This window comes from Protopterus annectens, chromosome 7.part0 (assembly GCF_019279795.1).
Source record: "Protopterus annectens isolate FY-2018-M chromosome 7.part0, PAN1.0, whole genome shotgun sequence".
In the NCBI taxonomy this organism is placed as follows: Eukaryota; Metazoa; Chordata; order Ceratodontiformes; family Protopteridae; genus Protopterus; species Protopterus annectens.
Window position 1 is genome coordinate 297,286,423 of NC_056739.1, and position 14,888 is coordinate 297,301,310.

At 38.9% G+C, this 14,888-nt stretch overlaps 1 protein-coding gene across 1 annotated transcript in view; it reads right to left on the minus strand.

Moving 5' to 3' along the window:
* Positions 1–14,888, minus strand: part of KLHDC8A (kelch domain containing 8A) — a 581,975-nt gene that overhangs the window by 139,665 nt on the left and 427,422 nt on the right. Inside the window, exon 6 of the mRNA XM_044076810.1 lies at positions 11,864–12,028. Coding sequence (XP_043932745.1) covers positions 11,864–12,028 — 165 coding nt within the window. The remainder of the gene's footprint in view (positions 1–11,863; positions 12,029–14,888) is intronic.

A 14,888-nucleotide genomic window follows, 5' to 3' on the forward strand; every position in this document is an offset into this window, starting at 1 on the left:
GGTTTTTCAGGTACCATTGAAGTTTCCTCATATGCAGCTTTGCACATGGGATTAGTAGGATGCAAGATGCCATGAATCCCAGAGCCTGCAGGATTTTCCTTGCAGTCAGCCTGGTGAAATTTTCTTGTTTTCTGAAGTATTAAGTTAGTTGCCCCTGCTTCTCTGTCGTGAGGTAGGCCATCTGGGTGTTTGTGTCCAAGTTGGCACCCAGGAAAATTATTTTCTAAGAGGGTATTAGCCTTGATTTCTTTTTGTTGACTGTGTATCCCAGAGAATTCAACAACATTATTACAAAAGCCAGATGTTTCAGAAGTATGTGCTTGCTGTCCACTTGGATCAGGCAGTCGTCCAAATATGGGTATATTTGTATCCCTTGAAGTCTGCAGTAGGCAATTACTGATGCCAGGCATTTCGTGAATACTCTGGGTGCAGTAGATAAGCCAAAGGGCAATGCAGAGAATTAATAATGGGTTGAACCTGCAAGAAATCTGAGGTATCTTCTGCAATTTTGTCTGATTGGGACATGCAGGTATGCCTCCTTGAGGTCCAATGTTACCAGCCAAGACTCCTTGCCCAGCATGGGAAGAAGCTGCTGTAATGTGAGCATCTAGAATTTTGGTACGAGTAAAAATGTGTTTAGGATGGATAGGTCCAAAATAGGTCTCCAGTCTTTTCCCTTCCTTGGTACCAGGAATAGTCTGGAATAATAACCTTGACCTTGTTTGGGAGTAGGTACCTCTTGAATAGCTTTCATGTCCATGAGATCTGAAATTTGTCTTTGTGCCTCTGCCCTTTGATTGTGTGTCAGGTTTGGCATGCCTCTTATTGTTGGAAGGGTGTGAAAATGGAATCTGTAGCCTCTGTTTATAATGTCCAGGATCCATTTGTCTTTTGTGACAATATGCCAATTTTTTTGAAAATAATGCCAGTTTTCTGCCTAAGGGTGCTGCCATTTGAGCCTTGCTTGGCATGCAAAGGGGAAAGTCATTGGGCTTGCTTTCTGAATGGCTGCGAACTATCCTCACCACCTCTTTGTGTAGGAGCTTGCCATTGTCTGTCCCTAAACGATCCTTGAGATTGCCCTCTGCCCCTCGGGCGTCTGTATCTACCTCTTTGGGGTCTGTCCGTGGCTGGAAAGGACCAATTTTTGGAAGGCCAATTTCTACTGAAACGTGGAGGTTGCACCTGTAGAAAATCTTTCACTGTTTGCATTGATTTAGCCTTTTCCTCCATTTTCTTTAATACCTCCTCAGCTTTAACACCAAATAATACATCCTTTTGAAGAGGGGCATCTAGTAATTTAGCTTTGACATGATCTGGTAAGGTTTGCTCCTTGAGCCAGGCATGTCTACGTATGACTGATCCTGTAACAGCAGCTCTACATGAGGCCTCTAGAGCATCAAAACCACATTGCAAGGTATGTTTACCCACTTGTTCTGCACTATGCATAAAATCCTGCAACTCCTTCAAGTCTGGTTGTTCAGGTTGTGACATTTTGCTTCTCAACTGTGATAACAGAAACTGTTGGTACTTTAGCATATGGAACTGGCAGTTTAATGCCCTCATGGTTAAGGTGGCCGAGGTGTATACCTTTTTTCCCCACCTTTCTAAGGATCTGGAATCTCTCTTGGAAGGTAATGGGTTTTTAGCAGTGCAGGCCTTAATTCCCTTGGGGCCCTGTGAGATAGTTTCTGGGTCAGCCGCATGGCTTTTGTATAAAAATTGGTGTGAGTCAGGAACCCGGTAGTACCTGTCAGGCTTGACTGGGGTTGGAGGTAAAGAATCCGGGTTAAGGCAGGCCTCCGAGTACACATCATCTAGTATGTCTAAGACTGGAGGTATAGCCAGAGGCCTGTGCTGAGGTAGCAAGAGAAAATCCCTAAGCCTTTTCTTGGAATCTGAGTACTCTTGGCCTTCCCAGTGGAAGTGTTCCCTTAAGGTATGCAAGGTTTCCCCAAATGAGCAATCCTCTGGGGGGGAGACAGAGGGGATGGACTCCTCAGCATCAGAATCTTCAAAAAGGGGAGTAAGAATGCTCCTGTTCATCAGAGTGCTTTGAAATAATGGAGGCCTGGTCAGAGGAGGGGGATTCTTCCTCCACTCTGGGCCTTTTGTCCGGGGGAGGGGTTTGAGAACCCCTGATAAGAGTAATCAAATCCTCAGCCATTTTAAGCATCTGTTTTTTAGGCATGGGGCCTGTAGAAGGGCCCTGTGGAGCTTGTCTCTTAGAATGCATGGCTGCTTTAGACTTAGTGAAAGCCTTGATAGAAAAAGAAGAGGAAGGTCTGAAGACACCTTGAGAGGAGGCAGACCTGTCTACATTTTGAGATTCACCACCAAGAGTGGCTTCGGTATCTGTAGTCGGAGTGTTGGCCGAGGAGCCTGCGACCCCGGGCACAGAAGACACCGCCAAAGAAGTGTCGTCGGTAGGCAGGGGCTGCGTAGACGCCTCGCTGAGAGCCGGACCACCTGTAGTCGGCTTTGGCGTGGTGTCGGTAGAGGCCACGGACCTCGTGTGTTGGTCCTTATCTTTGTGTTTTTTAGACAAAACTGGAGTCGGAGTATCTGACGACATAGTATAGTTAAATTTTTTGACAAAATAGTGCTGGGCGAATTCTGCCCGACGCTTAATGGTGCGTTTGTTGAATGTAGCACAAAAACGACAACCGAGACGTCATGGCCTGGGCCTAAGCAAGGAATGCAGAGGGAATGAAAATCCTTATGCGGTATTTGCTTCCCACAAGAAATACAATTATTAACTTTGTCTGACATCGGTCTGAGGCAAGAAAAGTTTCCCCAATGGGGTACTTAACTTTAAAGAAGACTTCGGTTGCAAAATTTTCGTAATTTCAGGAGCTGGCCGACCGGCACTTGCGAACTGCTTCTGCTTCGGGCACCGTGCGGCAAGAAAGATTGGAGAAAATGGCGTCGGCTGGTTCTTTTATACCCCTGGCGCACTGACGTCAGGGAAGAAGCGACGACAACCGACGCCGGACCTAGATTTTGGAATTCGGCCAACCGAGGACCCACCTGACAGCAGGAGAACCCATCTGTTATGACTGCAGCTGTATGTATGATGAACATCAAGATAGACAATAGTCTTCTGATAAATTAGAATCCTGCTGCTTTAAAGGCTCTTACTAACTTTGTATCCCTCTGTTAAACTTTTAAACTACTGTGGTGTGGCAGCTATTTTCACAGCCACCAAATATCTGATATTAAACACAGCAGCAATGAAGTGTCAAAGTATGTTCACATATGCGTTCTTATTTTTCAGTTGTAAAAGAACAAGCAAGTACATTTTGGATGTTCTGCACTTGTAATATCTATCATTACTACACATACCATGACAGCTGCAGAAATATCAGTTCCCTTTTTCCTCTGTGATTTTTTTCCCTGATGCCTGCAAACCATCAGCTCTCCTACAATCCATTTGTTCCCAGTGAGCAAAGAACTAGTCACAGGAGGCTGTAATAAAGGCAGCCATCAGAGCTTTTCCTGGTACGGACCTACCTTCCCCCAGCAGCTGACATGCCCACTCTCATATACAAAAGTGTGCGATGCCTTCTCTTGGGGGCATGACCTTACCTGCACATGCACCATGAAGGCTACCACACAGTCATAGCATGTAAGAGCCAATGCCCCATTATATGCCATGCACTTCTTCTACAGCAGGTGTCAATACTGCATAGGGCCAGACCACCTCCCTGCTCCAAGGTTGGGCAAGCTAACTTCAGGCACTTATTTCCATCCTCCCCTCATTGACAGCTGTTAAAACAGCTGTCAGACTACAACAGCTCAAATTTAAAAAAAAAAAACACTTGTTACTGACGTTATTCATCTGACAGCTGTTAATTTACCATGACATACTGTATGTACAATTAAGGGTGGTTTGCCATACATTGGCTTTGACAGCTTTTATTAAGGAACTCCTCCACTGTTCTTTTTTTCAACTTTTAACCATGCAAACAAGCACACACAGCCAAACAGTGTCACACTCAAACACACAGTCAGCATAACCTCACATACAAATGCACTTAGCCAAACACACACAAACACACACACACACACACACACACACACACACACACACACACACACACACACACACACACACACACACACACACACACAGAGTGACAGACAAATATGCATGAGCGCACATGTGCACACATATACACATTAATAATTATGTACATTTGCAATTAGCTTTACATATTCATTGACTATTCTATATCCATTCCTAAAAGTATATGTGAAATATTTCACTATAAATAAACAAGTAAAGGAAATCCATTTTATAAAAAATATATAAGAAACAAGAGAAACAGTCCTTTAACATAAAAAACATACAATAAAAAATATTGTGACATATACTACTGACAATAGTGCCCTCTAGGATGGGCATTATGGGGAAAAATACATCCCCAAAGGGTGGAAGGTTCTTATCTTGCAGCAGTGAACCTCAGAACATCCCAGGATTGTCCATTGTTTTCCTTTAATGCCCACATAATTGGACATTACTGCATCATTTATTTCACCCCAATATGTACATATGAGGCTGCTGTATTCATGTAACTTTTTTCCACCCAAGGTGAATCAATACTGCTTGACACAGGAAAGATTTTTTATGGTCCCAGAGTCTAGAAAAGAAGGCAGGGGCTGCAAAGACCACAGTGAAAGAGATTTTGCTGTGATGAAAGTTTGAAATGCAGTTGGTAGCACTTAGTGAAGCAAGTTGCTAAAGTAAAGTAATATTTCATGCAATACTAACATGGTATGGACAGAAAAGAATAACAAAGAAACAACACATCTAGGTAAAAGTTCTAAGTCATGTCGTCTGTGGCACCGAGACGAGTGATAAAATACTGGCCAAGACTAGGTCCAATTAGTATCCCAGGTAAGTACTAAAAGAGCTGGCTGAGAAGGGAAGGAACCGAGTGTCTGATGTGGGCTCCACCTCAGGGAGGGGGACTTGATAAGAATCCCACTGTAGCAGCAACATCTGTGGGTTAGACTTCAGGCACGTGCTCTACATGAGAAAGTAGGTTATGCAACAGCAATGCTATCCAGCTCGACAATGGAGTTGTGAGGACCTGCTCACATGTGTAGGAGAAGGAAGTAGCAGGCAATGCAAAACACCAGTTAGCCAAGAAGAGAAAGGGTGAGGAGCAGAGCATACAATCTTTGGACACCCTGTAGGATAATATAACAATAACCCACGCCTGGGTGTGGGTAATGCTGGATTTACCCACGGTTGGCGTGGTTTGGTCACGAGGGTGAAGCCCGAGTGTCCAAACAAAGCCAACCGTGGGTAAATCCAGCATTACCCACACCCAAAAGTGGGTTATTGCTATTGTACAATGACATTATTTAAGAAAAAAAATAATTACTTTTCTTAAATAATGGCATTGTATAATGCCTCCTTGCTGCCCTTCCACAGCTGTCTGGTATTCCGCGGCAGTTCGGATGTACTGCACATGCGTATGCCTACGCAGTACATCACAGCTGTGGGCAAAAGCAACGGAGAAAGCAAGATCTCCGTTGCTTTTTACAAACTGTTTCGCTATGTTAAATGGGTTTAACATAGCGAGACAGCTTTAAAATAAGCAACGGAAATTTCCGTTGCTTATTTTAAAGCTGTCTCACTATGTTAAACCCATTTAACATAGCGAGACAGGTTTTAAAAAAAAGCAACGGAGAAAGCAAGATCTCTGTTGCTTTTTACACACTGTCTTGCTATGTTAAAGGAGTTTAACATAGCGAGAAAGTGTTTTAAAAAAGGCTTATACTAATGGAAAAAGTCCGGGGAACCGGACCTTTTTCCATTAGTATAAGTCGATTTACAACGTGCACGCTGACCAATCAGCATGCACATTTTAGAATATTAATGGGGGGTCATGGTATAATGGCTTATAATCCCTCACATTCTTGCTTCTATTCCCAATGTCCTTAGATGCCAGGACAATGGTGAAAAAAACAGGTTGAAGAATGGGTTTCAGGAAGATCATGTAGAAAAATGTGTTTCACAATTTACTTTTTATTCATATGCGATGGCATACTGATTATTTTGTAAAAAATAAAAACACGAATGACGAAAAATACGTAGAGTATGATATGCTATCATTAACTATTGTAAGGAGACATACAAGAATAAATTCTATTAAACAAACTACTTCTATCAGCAGCTCTAAAAATTCTTCAGGGTGGTTATTATCTGTCAAAAGTGTTAGACAAATGTCTAGTCATTCTTGCTGTGCACATTTTTCATACCTTATTTGGAAAGACTGTCAAAATAACATACCATTCAATAGCTCTGGCAGGTCTCAACATCTTTGACCATAATAGTTTTGCTTTTCCTTAGACAGGAACCATGCGAAAGTGAAAAAAATATTTCAACCTTTTAAATACTGACCATTTTTATAGATGTTGTTTAGCTGTTTCTGACAATTCTGGCCTATTTCTACTCATTCATTATATCTCTGAAAAGGCTACCAATTTTCTAGTGAATTTATCAGAAAAAGGTAATGAGACATTCAGCTAGGAAATACATTTAAGATGTTTTCCTATGTCTAAAGGAACAGAATTCCATCTTGATTTTTTTGTAAATGTTTTCAGCTTAGTCATTTTTCCATAATATCATTGAAAATGATGGGACACATTTTCTCTTGGTGGCAAACATTTTAGGTTCCATGGTATCTAAGCAACAGTGCAACAGTAAACTAACACATGCCAGTATTGTTCGGAAATCCTAACTGAAAGCTCATAGACTCCTCTAAACAACAACAAAACACCTACTGCTACCTTCACACTCGCATCCTCACTCACCTCCATTAGGAGGAGTCAGTGATGCTAGTCTATACACCCCATTAGGCATCCCAAAGGCCGCAGCCTCCCATGGTAAATTTTTTGTAAATGGAAACTCGACAGTTAGGAACACTCTACTCCCTGGTGCCACAATTTGTAATGTAGCACAATTACATCCCTCCACCCAAAGTACGAATACAACCTCGTGTTTTCCCGTGTGTGGCTGAATATTCTTAAGCACACTTCCTTCAGTGAGATGCAGAAAGAGAAATGATGGGACTCCCTATGCATGCCTCTAACACAGGTAAAATTCTTGTCTTAAGCAAGTTTGTGCCCTCACCAAGAATGATGCCATAGTACAAGGACAAATAATTGTCTTTAATCATTGGTTAAATAACTGACAGCATTCTCCAAGATACACTGTGCTACTTAATTGACAGGCCAACCTGCTTTGCCAGAAATGGACTACACCTCCTGGATTTTGCATACTATCCAAAAATTGTTGAAACCTTTATTATACCATTATTAGGCAAAATCTGACTCCTAGACATACCAACACAGAAAATTCTAATTCAGCCTACATCAAGCCACTTTCCCATCTCTCATGCACATGCATAGCTACCTTTTTACTAAAACTAGATATCACTGTATTGATAACATTTTCTCTACACCTAGGGTCACTGCTAACCATTCAATCAGACCCACTGGAAACTACAGAGGCATCTCCATATTTACCTGTGGTCCAAATTTCTCACCCCAAATTACACACAATATCAACACTGAGTTTCATGAAGCTCTGTTCACACTAAACAAAATGAACTACCACTCCATTGCGAATTATAAGTTCCAGTATGTGTGTCCTGTTCATCATGTTTTGTCAGTAAATTTACTTGGAAAGGGTATTATTAAATCCAGTATAGTGGTTCTAGGTGATTTTATATAACCTACCAGTAACTGACACTCCAATACTATAATATTTATGTAAACCCTCATATTTTCAAAATGAGAATTCCCAAGATGAAATCTTACATTGCCTCAGACCTTGTCTTTATCAATATTGCCCATACTTGCAACCAATCATGTGTCTCTCGTCTCTTATTAAGTCCAACCACCAGGCTTATTTTTCTCCTTCTTTCTCAGAACTAATACCACTCTCCCAGTTAAAACCCTATTACAGATTACTCGAAAGCAAATCACATACTGTTCTCAGATAACTTTTTTACATTTAAAAATGGTTCCTCCCCCACTGAAACCGTTGCTAAAGTTGCTGCATTTACCACAGATTTCTACCAACATACTAAAAAATTGCACACAGCCATCTCTTACCAAATGTCGCAGATACAGTGAAAAAGTTAGGAATAAACCCATATGGTGGAATTCTCACATTAGCTAAAATGTATACTAAAAGGATAAGGCTATTTACCAAATGTAGGAAACCTCCTCCTGTCATCACAAAAGGAACCTAAAACAGGTTAGCAAAGACCTCAAGCACTCCATTAGAAAATATAAGACTACCTATTAATTATAAAATGCCACTTATGCCAAAAACAACTTCAGCACTTTTTTAACTACACCAGAAATCTCAGATGTAACACTCAGTTTTGGTTACAATGAAAATCTAACAGTTTGATCTCAAGACCACTACAAACATAAAGACTAATAAATTCTGCTCCAGTTTCACTCCACCCACCCAACCCACATTTTCCCCATAATCACCTTTGATAATGTCTTAACATTTTTATCAAAAGCCAAGAGCATGACTTTCAGGGATCCCAACAGTGTGCCTTGCTGCCTCATAGTAAATGCCAGATATAGCTATGCTCAACTCTTTCTTACCATACTTAACCTAAGCCTCCCCACTAGATATGCACCAGATTCTGAAGTACTGCTGTACTGATCCCTCTACATAAAGGTGGTCCAAGCACAGCCCCAAGTAATTACAGACCAGTAATCTCTCCAGTGCCATTTGCATGATCATGGAATGTATCACAGAAGATGTTGCAAATAATGATAAATGGAATGTGCATTTTTTTATCCTAATCAAGTTGTCTTTATTAAAGGCAGATCATGTCCATTTAATCTAACTTATTTCTTCAAGGGGGTCTCCACTGCATAGCTGGAACCAGCTAAGGCTTTTAATAAAATTCCCCACACAGGCATTATTGACAAGTTAACATATCTTAAAGTTAATCCTTACTTCATCCAATGGATAGCAAACCAGCTCACAAACAGGACTTATACCAGTTAGCATGGTGGGTACCTCTCTTCACAATAGGAACTCACCAGCACAACACCACAGGGCTCTGTCTTGGGCTGCATCCTATTGTATATGTACTTCTCTAAAGTTAACCAGAGTTTAACAGCCTATGACTCATTACATTTGCTAATGAGTGTATATTCAATGCAACTATAATGCTGCCCTTCAGACACTCACATCCTTCAATGTGGGCTTCACCAGACATAGCATCTGGTGCACAAATCCTGGACAAAAAACTTAATGCTAAACATAATACTGTGGTTTTCATGGATAATAAAGAATTCTCTTACTTCAAACCATATAAAACACAACCTCTTAAAACAGATTCATCAACAATATATTGTTCCTTAACTACCTTGCATTAGTCATAGTCAGAAAATCTTTTTAGATGGCATAAATAACTTCCAAAGTAATATCTTTTAATAAGGATGTTACAATATATCTCTATACTTACCTCATCACAGCAATTATGGGATAAAATGCTCCCTTTGGTATGTACCTTTCTAAGCCATTCTGCCAACTAGATAGACCCCAAAGACTTTAAATCAAGAAGATTGGTTAAAAGCCATCTCACCATACTCTGTCTCATACAGGTGTTTTCACAGTAGTCTGTGCCTAGATTTCTGCACCATTAAAGACCCTAGACTGCTTAATCTCCTGAACCTACACATGACTAACAAGATCAAGAATACAAGCACCAAGGACCTTAACCTGCACCGAGACATAAATAGAACCTGCTGGCATGATAGATTTATTTCCCACCATATCATAACTATGAACCTATGAAAAACGTCTTTCAGTATCCCTACCAGATTGTAACTTTGAGATTAAGATGCACAGTTTTCAGTAAAAAGTATCAGGCATGCTCTGTGTAAGCTGTTTTGAAGTTTGTAAAGAAAATACTGTAAATATGACTGCTTTGTAATGAAAAGTAGCATGGATGCATTTGAATCACACAACAGCCACCATCACTGACTGATGGCATAAGTTCCATCAGCATGAAGAAAGGTTCTATCAGGAGCCAAAGGGGTTACCTCACGTCACACCACTGGTTAAAATGGAAAAAGTGCACACAAGTCTAAGTCAATAACCAGAACACAAAATGCAACAACCAAATATCATAAAGGTAATATGTACTGATGTCCTAAGAGTGGGCTTTTAACATCCACTCCTGGATTAGACTGCACACAGGCCAACTACAAAGTTGTGACTTTGGCCTTGCACCTCAGGCCCCTTTTTTATCACTTGATGTGTGACACATGATGTCTTTCAGAGCCTCTTACCCACACAGATTATTTTCATATATATGTCCATGCACACAATTTCCAGGGTAGTCTGGCAGAATTTTCCAATTCCTCACAGCTTTGTCTCTGGCATGGTAGCACTGCCACCACCCTGGATATAGCTGCTCTTGATTAAGCCAATATGAAATTATACAACTTGATAGTTTCACTGTTAGTAGTCCCAAATGATTTAGCTAAATGGTGATAAGCTTGCAAAACACTGGTAAATAATAATCTTTTTTTCTCAGATAATAAATAACAATAATATATATAGAATAAAAAGACCAGCCACAAGAGTTTAAAAATAAATAAACCTTACATAAACAGTAAGGCAAACAATGCAGTTACACAAAAAATAAGCAAAGAACCAAGAAAGTGCAGAAGGAATAGCAAAATATTAGGTAGTAACACATACAGAGTATGAAAAGAAAAAGCTAAACTAGAGATAACTAAATATCCTAGCTATCCTGTACTGTATAAAGCATAGTGGACCAAACTCCTCTAAGGAAGAAAAATTGTAAACATTTTCAGATAGAGCAAATCTATTTTCACAAATATGTCATTAATTTGGCTTTGTTCCAAGTCAGACTTTCTCGGTAAACAAATGTTAAATAAATAAATACAAATTAAATGAAACTTCTCCCAAATAAAGGCAAGACAGAAAAAAAAGATTGGCCTGAAATATTCACACATTCCAGCTACTCTGCCCATAGATAAAAACATATCTTAAAATCAGTATTCTTTAGCCTGGCATCCTCTGGCACTACATGGTTAACTAGAAGTTAAAGTTTACTGAATGAAAACATAGCACACTTTGTTTGAACGACAACCTGTAAGCACTGACTGCCTTACAAATGTTTAGTTATTAGTACTATACATAATAATACTTTTATGATTTTACTAGCATTCAGTGTAATGAAGTTAAATGCACCATGCATGAGAATTATTGCAAAGTCTGTATTCCTTGGAACTGATATGTTCATTTCTCTTGCAATAAAAATTGATCCTTGTTGAAAGAAACTATATTGTACTTTTAGCTGCATGACTTGGAGATGTTGGGCAGGCAAAATGAATGCCTTTCATTTGACTCATCTTATCACAGTAGCACTGGCAATGGTGTACCTATAATCTAGGCATTGGATACTCACTTTTGAAAATTTGGCTGACTTGTGGAAAGCCATAAGTTAGGGTATGTTTTATATCCTACTATCACTGTCACAAAGGTGATACTTGTCATAGTGGAGTGATAAATTTATACTTTAAGCATCATAATGAGTGGCACCAGCCATCTTGTGGCAAGTCTAATCAAGGACGTGTTTAAATGGAAGTAACACTAATAATATGAGACATCTTCAGACAGGATTCTTTAAAGTTCATCTGTGCCACACAAGGTACCTTTGACATGTCTGTTAGTAAGCCTATGGTATTTATTACATTGCATATACAAGACAAATGGATTTTTTCTTACAACTACTGATTAAGATTTTCTTTTTACAGAGTGGTTGTCACTGCTTACCTAGGACATAGAGCTTGGATCCTCTCATGAAAGCTGTGGCACCATATCTTGGTGTTGGCATAAGTGGAAGTGATACCCACATATCTTTAAATATGTCATATTGTTGAAGATGGTTCTGAGGGTGCAAATCTAGCCCCATACCTCCCACTGCATAAACCTTGCAGTCTGTAAAAAGAAAATAGTGGAAACAGCAAAATTAGTTAAAATTGACTACAAAACAAGATTGAGTGCTACATATGAAGAATAATAAATACTAAAGCAGTAGCTATGATATCTTGATATAAACATCAAATACTTTAAATAGTTCAAAAAATAGTAATCCAAATTCAGTGTCAAGACAGAAGCATAGCAGACTACATATAAACTGCTCAAAAGCTTACAAGCTTTTGGAAAACTCAGTGCAGAGAATAAAATAATGAGGATGGCTCTGAGCTGAATACTAACTGCAAGCGCGACCATAGTTCTGACCATAGCATACCAGCCAGGTCACAACAATTGTTAAACACATCATATGACACCTTTGCTACTCCCTATATAAACAACAATTTTACTAGACTACACTCTTCAGTTCTGTAAAATATTTTGTAAACAACATCATACCTTTTGTACTGTACAAAAGCTGCAAAACATAAGTTCATCATTTTAAGGTTTACGTTTCTGCCTTTGAAGTCTAGATAGACTACAAGATTTTCTGTGAAACCACAACATATTCCTGCTCTTTTCATTAAAGAGTCTACCGTTATCTAACACAATCTTTTCATTAAGCAGTGCTTGCCTCTCAAAAACAGAACATCTAAACAGGGTGGCAACAGGCAAATCTGAAAACTCTGGACAAATTCTTCCTTCAGTGAAATAAGAGAAAGTTATGGGGTCTTCACTACCTTTAGTGACAAAAAAGCACTGCTTCAGGTTTCTCAACCTCAGTTTTCAGAGGTGTATCAGGCACTGTTGAAGAAAACTTCTTTCTCCTTTTTGGGTTAACAAACTGGAACTATCTCTGTGATTCGTGTTCTGGTTTGATCTGTGTGCCACCTCAACGACAAACCATGGCCTGTTACTGATACATATGACACGGGTTCACAACAGCTTGCAGTTATGCTTGGGACTCCTATTTAATACCATGACTGTAGTCCTACGCAGAGACTACAGCTCCAGGTTCAAAACTTTTTAAGCTGATGCTTTTGTCAAATGTCTGCATCAGATCCCACCAAATTCTTTTAGATATCCACTTTTAAATCTGATAGAATTAGTTAAATATGTATATCAGTCTTTCTGCTGAAGACAAATCCAAGTGGTACAGTATTTCTTTACGGAAGAGGCTTATTATGACAATGTGATTAATCAATATAAAATAAATGTATATGCATCAGGGAACATTACTACTTTAAGTCAACCTATGTATTTATTAAAAAAGGAACAGTACTAAATGTTCTTAACATTGTAAGCAGTCAAGTTAAAGGTAATATACAGAGCAACAACTGCACTAAAATGAAGTAATAATGCCAACATGAGTGAAAGGTTAGTTTACTAGGAATTAATTAGGGGAGAGAAAATAAAAGAAACCAAATTTCATATATACATTTATTTATTTATTTCATTTGTTTACTGGGATGGTCTGACTGAGACAGTGTCCATTTTCAGCAGAGGCCTAGGGAGAAAATCTCTAGTCTAAGCTTACATACAAATTATCACAACAAGTAATAGAAATTATAAACAAAACTGACAAAAAAATGAGTATTAACACATTTACAGGACAAAAATGTAAAAACAAAAATATATACATATATCAAATAGAATATGACCATAAACACTTGAATATAGACAAATATATGGTTGAATTTATATATGTGGAGGAAAATATCATTTGTTAGGAAATTAAGCAGGGAGAATCACTTAGGCAAAGTAATGCATTGTTATTAATACTTCTGTGATGAGCTTTGCAGCTAGGAATGTAACTACTTATAGAGAAGTAGTGTTGTTAGAAGGGATATGTTAACAGAGTTAGTACATACAGCCAAACTGTAGTAAGTAATGCTAAGTTAATAATTAACCTGGAGTGTTACATGTGCAAAGCCAGGATTCAAATAAGTGTCTTTTGAGAGATAATTTTAAATGATTAAGATTGCTTATGGATCTAACTATGTGTAAGGGTATTCCAATTTTTAGCAACAAAGTTAGAGTAAACAGATGTGCCTGCTGTATTGGATACTTCAGTTACTTAGAGTAAGTCTTTGTTAGATGATCGAAGAGTACGAATGTTAGAGTAGGGTTATAGAAGATTTATTTTAGGAAGGTACATTCTCAGAACTTTGCATTATTTTGTGAGCCATTATTAACTGGTTATAGTTCATAACACGAGGTAATGCCAAACAAGATTTTTAGGCGTTGACAATGATGGGTTGAATGTGTGGAATCTGTTGCAAATTTGGCAGTCTTATTATAACGTTATTCTAATTTACTTAGTTCTGACTTTTTGAGGTTGGTAAGTATGGGGGATGCATATAAGAGTGAGGAAAGAAGGTGGGTTCTAGCTATGGCTATTCTTGCAGCATCTGTTAATAATTTTTTGTTTCCATACATTGTTCCCATTTTCTTGTGAACCTTTTTGATTGTGTTAGAAATGTGTATGTCAAATTTTAGTCTGTTGTTGATTATGACACCTAATAGTTTTGTTTGGGAATCTGTGAAAATCCTAGTATTATTACTGGCAGTGATATAAAAGTTAGCTGGAAGGTTAATTAATAGGTTTAGATGGATGAAAGATCATAAGTGTAGTTTTATTAGGGTTGAGAATGAGTTATGAGTTTGCTAGCCACGTTTCAATATCAGAGAAGGCTTTTTGTGTGACTGTAAGAAGTTGAGTTATTGTAGATGCTGCACATATGAGGGCTGAATCATCTGCATATTGTAAGATAGATGCTTTACAGGAGGCAGTATTATGATCATTTATGAATATGCTGAAGAGGAGGGGCCCAAGGATTGAACCCTGAGGGATTCCAAGTGTAACAGGAAGGAGTGGAGATAG